The sequence below is a fragment of the Pocillopora verrucosa genome, chromosome 2 (assembly GCF_036669915.1).
Source record: "Pocillopora verrucosa isolate sample1 chromosome 2, ASM3666991v2, whole genome shotgun sequence".
Classification (NCBI taxonomy): Eukaryota; Metazoa; Cnidaria; class Anthozoa; order Scleractinia; family Pocilloporidae; genus Pocillopora; species Pocillopora verrucosa.
In genome coordinates, this window is record NC_089313.1 from 8,707,693 (window position 1) to 8,713,711 (window position 6,019).

The following is a 6,019-nucleotide window of genomic DNA, read 5'->3' on the forward strand; positions in this document are numbered from 1 at the left end:
AGGACAAGAGATACTGTCCGGATGAAGTTGTACATTGTCACAGTCTTTAAGTCTGAAAGAGCCGATAGAAATTGCTTATCACCTTCCGGTTGACGCATTGACTAAGTCAAGCCAAAACGATGTGGAATGGAGAGGTCGAACAAGGGAGAATTATAAGTTGCAAGTTCGTGGTGAAGGAAGTTCACAACTTCAAACATTCTTCTGCACAACGTCCTGGCTTCATCCCATATGACAACATCCAGAGCCTTTATTCTGTCTCGAATAAGGAGAATTCGCTGCCCACCTGTCTATCAGTTTACACCAAGGTAGCTCCGCTGTTAATAGACTGATAGGAAAAAAAGTGAAAGGTCAAGGCTGAGCCATGATCGTAAACTTGGCAGGCAATGCCTCTCGAGCATATGACACCAACTGTCTTTCCATACGCACGTGCCTTGAAACATTGAACGATCTGTTTTACTACTTCATTTTTCCCCACCCCATCCTGACCAGTAATAGCTAAGTTGTGACCTTGAGAGGGAAACTCCAAAATTTCCTCCAGGTCACTATTACGTTTTATCCCAGAGCAGATGGTTTTGTACAATGCAGCCATGAGTGAAGTAAGAGTTGCAGTCAAGTGGCTTTTTCGTGACATTTCAAACTATTTTAAGTTTTATTGATTTGCCAATTACAAATAAAAATGAGTTCAGTTGGGAAATTTTGCTTTGTTTGTGCCCTTTTGGAAAATGCATTGACCCCTCTGTATGATAACATTATGACAGAAAAGTTTGAACCTCAACCACCTTTATAGGACTACTTCCAATAATTTTAGTTTGTCTCATTCTGTTCTTTGGCCAATGGAAGAGTTGCACATATTAAGTTAAGGGATCTTATGCCTTCTGAGATGTGGTCATTTAGTGCTCCTCTCTGCTTCTTGCTTTACTGTTGATGAAAACACCCTCAGCTGGTACACACAGCATGAAAAAGTCAAGTTTACAGTATGTAAAGCTAGCATAAAGCTCTAAAATTTGTAAATTATATATATAACAAAATATGGAGTTTATCACAGCTGTCTTTCGCGACTTGTGTACTTTGATGCAGTTAAATTTACAGCTATTGATCCTATGCATAATTTGTTTTTAGGAACAGCAAAACATGTTTTTAAACTATGGATTAAGAAGAACAAAGACAGGTCTTAAAGTGCCTGAGTGCCTGAAGAGCGAATCCATTCTTTTGATGTTGGGACAGGAATTGGTCGATTACCTCATCACATTGCATCAAACTATAGTAGTTGCACTGCATCACAGTGGAAGAACTGGACTCTTATCTATTCCGTGTTCTGTTTGGAGGGTCTGCTTTAAGTAAGTCGTATAAGATGATGGCAAACATTTGTCCTCGCTTGCCAGTATGCATCTTCTCCAATTATATCAAAGATTGACATTGTGAAAGCTGACATGCTGTTTGTCACATTTGGTGAACGATTTGAATGTTTATATGGCAAGAAAGCTGTGACCCCTAACATGCACCTTCACAGTCATATAAAAGAATGCATCATTGACTGCCGACCAGTACATGCATTTTGGTGATTCAGTTCTGAACGTTTTAATGGTATTCTTGGAGCAATTCAAGTTATGGAAGATCGATTGAGGTGCAGCTGATGTGGAAACTTCTTGCTGAACGGTTTATTTGGGATGCAAAGTTTCCTGCTGAGCTCCAAGATACCTTCATGCCTTTCTTTATGCAGGCAAGAAATGACATTGTTCAGAGTTTGAATGTGAAGAATGCCACCGCTCTATTTAATAGTGCATTTTGCTTACATCTTGGGGACTTCCAGTGGAGTGATCTTACACTTGTTAGTCATCCTAGCACATTCAAGCAGTATTCATTAGATTCTGATGAGCTGAGGGTGCTTCTTGACTGTTACAAAACACTGTATCCACATGAAGAAATTGAACTCTCCTCTTTATCCAGTGTTACCCGCAAGTATTCAAACATGATGCTTGGAACTGAGAAGTTTGGTTCAAAGATGGACTGTTGTAATCTGCGATCAGGACGAATTATAACTTCTTGGAGTACCTCTGATGGCACAGTTGATACTTCTGGAGCTACTAGACCAGGCATAGTTACCTTTTACCTTGTTCATAGTGTTAAGATTAGTGGCGAACTTAATCAGCATGTGTTTGCTGTTGTGTGGTGGCATAAATTTGATGAAGATCAAGATTTATTAAGTAGGAAAATACTGAGGATATATATGTAGTCCATGTATCTCTTCTCTGGTATTTTGTCACAGAAAACAGTGGAGGGAGCATGTGCTGTTTTGGCATTTTTGAGGCACTTAGGAACCATAGTGTTTTTAATCACTGAATACGGATTTGGTGACTCATTTTATTGCTAGGCCAATTCAGCTTTATTGTCCAATTATGTGACAATGAATGCATGAGGATATCTATATTTTCACTATTGTTAATCGTTTCAACTATAATTTAAAGTTTATGCTTGAAAATAAATTATGTTTAAAATTTAAAAAGCACTTTTGATACTTATCTCTGTCTAGGATTAGAGCAAATCTTGAATTCAATTTATTTTATTGACTGACTAAGGAATTTTTTTATAAAAAAGATGAATTTTAAACAAAATGGAAAACATGGGTCAAGATTTTTTGTTTAGAGCCCGTGAAAGTCGACGATTCGGATATTGTATTTGGAGAGGAGATCGTTGTCACAACGACTCCTAGCGTCGGAGGAGGAACTATTGTGTGATGCCAAACTAGAGTAAAAGTTTTATAAACCAACTCAGCTCTTAAAACCGTTTCGGAAGAGGTACCTCATCTTAGGTCCTGAAACCCTAAACCCCACCCTGTGACATTTATCCTTTCCCAACGCGGACAAACTAGAGCGACTTCTAACCCAACATATTATGAAGTTATCGTTATGGTCAATTTCTTTGCACTAGGTGGCGTTGGAAGTTACACTGAGGAAGTGCAATTTTCTACCGCAGAAACTGGGATTGGTGAAACGGAAGAAGTAAGTGGACGTAGTAGTGTCGGCTCACCACAAATGTTACCTAGGCAGGCAGTCGCTGGAACACCAACGCCAAAAAAATTGGACGTCAAGCTCTGTCATCAGCTGGGAAGAAAGGTGCTCTCAGGGCTAAAGGGAAATCGTCAGCTACAGACAAGAAGACAACATAGGAAGACATACTGCGCCTTAGAAAGAGAAAGCTCCAACTAAAAAACGTTAAGCTGAGACTGGAGATAAAAAAACTCAGAAAGGATCTTGAAAATTAATTTCATTGAAAGGCGTCCAAAATGTAAATCAAATTGATTATATTAGTAGCCTTTGGAAATTTGCTAAACTTATTGTATAATAATGCAATTGATAGTAGGAGGAATACTGTTAATTGGTGATGGGCGATATCAGAATTATGACCTACATGTACATTCACTTTTGCCTTTGGAAGTTAGGTGTAAGTGTACTTTGTGCAATATAACGTAATGATTACCGTCATTGAATAAAAAAATGGCCCATTTATTTGGCACGATATTGAAACAGCGGCAGTTTTTAATTCAGCGTAATTTGTATAAGTCCTCACATTTAAAGGAAGTGCTGCAGCAGCTGCTGCCTTCTGTCCTCTTGTTCCTCTCCAGGACCGATATCCAACTCATCGTGGACGTTGTCAAGATCTGCATCGTCCAGCATATCATCGCCATTATCGCTAAATAGAATGCAGAGGTTGTGCAATATAACAGCACACTGGACAAGCCCGGCCTCTCTTGTCATGTTTTTCACTCTCATACCCGTCTGGAGAGCGTAAAACCTTTTCTTGAGAATGCCAAATGCCCTCTCGATAGTGCATCGTGTTTTCTTATGTGCCTCATTAAACCTGCAGCGAGCCCCTTCTACGTCTCCTCTGAATGGGGGGATCAACCAACTGTTACAGGCGTAGGCAGAGTCGCCTAAAATAACTGCTCCTGGGAATGGTCTATTCCCCTGTTGCTCAAAGGCGGTCCACAGCGAGCTTTCTTTAATTACTCATGAATCATGCCACCTTCCAGGGCATCGACTGCTACAGAAGTAGATTGTGTAATCTGAGCCTGATACCATGGCGACATTCAGAGATTTGAAATGATGGCAGTTGACGTAGGGGTCTTCATCATTGCGAGGTGGGTTTACTTGAACGTGAGTTCCATCAACAAATCCTGCGACACACGGAAAGCCTGCGATGTCTCTGAATTTAGCGGCAATACTTAGAGGCTGACCAGCAGGCCATCGTATGAACTCCCGCTTCAAGCTTAGTATTGCAGGAACAACGCGATGAATGATGTGCCATACTGTTGATGTGGAGATCCCACGACAAGAGTGCATTACGTGATAGAAGGAATTTGTTCCAAGGAAATGGAGAAATACTAAAAGTTGCTGTCTTGCTGTTAGTGCTCTGCTACGTCTCGTTCTATACTCCAAGCGCGGGCCTATTAATTCCAAAAGGTGGACGAAGGCGTCCACAGGCAGAAGAAACTTCTCTCGAAATTCCCTTGGATTTTCGATTTCGAAAAGCCGTCTGTTTTGAAAATTCCTAGGTTGACAGATAACTTGACGTCTTAGCAGCTCGTCAAGTTCCTCTTCACTCGAGGATGGCATGTTGTGAAACTCCAGTTTCCTTTTTCAGAAGAAGTATTCATTGTTTACAAGTGACATGCGACTTGTATTTTGCACTTGTGATTTACAAGTCGGACTCTTGTAAAAGTTTTATTTAATATGATACTTACCATCTTTTACACTTGTAGCGATACACCTGTAATTACAAGTCGGACACTTGTAACCTGGACTTGTAACGATGCTTATTAAACTCGTTTTCATCTGCACTTGTAAATACAACGGTCCAACTTACAGATTACAAGTGTAGAAGTTTTATAGAATTGACCCCAGTATAGTAATTGCTGTTTTCAAAATATTGGCATGGATGAAGTTTACCTTACCAACAGTATTATATATTTAAGGAATTTTCAATAGAAATAAATGCAAATTAGCCATCATTTGCGTAAAAAAAATTACGAATCTTTCAAATTTACTAGCTCGTTCGAAAATTAAACATAAATCTGTTCAAATAGCTCTGACAGACTTCTTATTCTGATTCACGGCTTAAAGCACAACTTTAAAGCAACTTTACGCGGCAGCGTAAACTTGTTCGACTTCCTTTATGCCAACTTTACATACCCTTTACACAAGGCAGCGTATATGCAACCTTTACTTACCTTTAAGAAAATTTAATCCATGGCGTAAAGTTGGTAAACTACCTTTACGCCTACTTTACATTACCTTTATGTAAATGTAACCTTTAAACAGCTTTAAGGCGATTTAATTCATGGCGTAAAGTTGGATAACTTACTTTAAGGAGATTTAAGCCAACTTTAATCTTTCGTAAATCTTTATTTTCATGCTGTGATAGCTTGCAAGAGTTTCACATCCTTCTCTTCAACCCACACCATCATAGATCTAATAACAATCTTAAACAAAAGTTTCCTAAAAAAAAAGTAGCTAGATAAACAAATATTGTCTTGACTAACTTGTAGTATAGAACGTACAATCAATCACTTATCCTACTTTTTAAATGAGAAAATCAGCTTGCTTTGTCTTCAGAACTACAACCAAACATCAAGTGTATCAGATATGATCAGAGAACTAGGATGGGACACATTGGTAAAGAGACAAATGAAGAACAGTATTTCGTAATGAGACCAGGGGTCAATTCAATAAAACCTTTACACTTGTATTTTACACGTTGGACCGTTGCTTTTACAAGCGCGCAAAAAATCCAATTCAATAACTGTCTTTACAAGCCAAAGTTACAAGTGTCCGACTTGTAGTTACAGGTGTAGAGCTACACGTGTAGAATGTGAAATTAGGTCAGTTCAATAAAACGTTTTACAGGAGTCCAACTTGTTTTTGGCCTGCGGTCCACTTGTAAAATACAAGAGCAAATTAAGTCATAAGTCACTTGTAAACTTCGAGAGCAAATTGTTGTTGGCCTCATTTAAAGAGATAGC

General features: G+C 39.0%; 1 protein-coding gene across 1 annotated transcript; it reads right to left on the reverse strand.

Annotated features, from left to right (window-relative positions):
- Window positions 1-3,569: 3,569 nt before the first annotated feature.
- LOC131770050 (putative nuclease HARBI1) lies at window positions 3,570-4,613 on the reverse strand. Its single transcript, XM_066162811.1, has 2 exons — window positions 4,024-4,613; window positions 3,570-3,885 (listed from the first exon to the last, which is right to left on the reverse strand). The coding sequence occupies exons 1-2, from the start codon at window positions 4,611-4,613 to the stop codon at window positions 3,570-3,572; spliced, it is 906 nt and encodes a 301-aa protein (XP_066018908.1).
- Window positions 4,614-6,019: the final 1,406 nt, after the last annotated feature.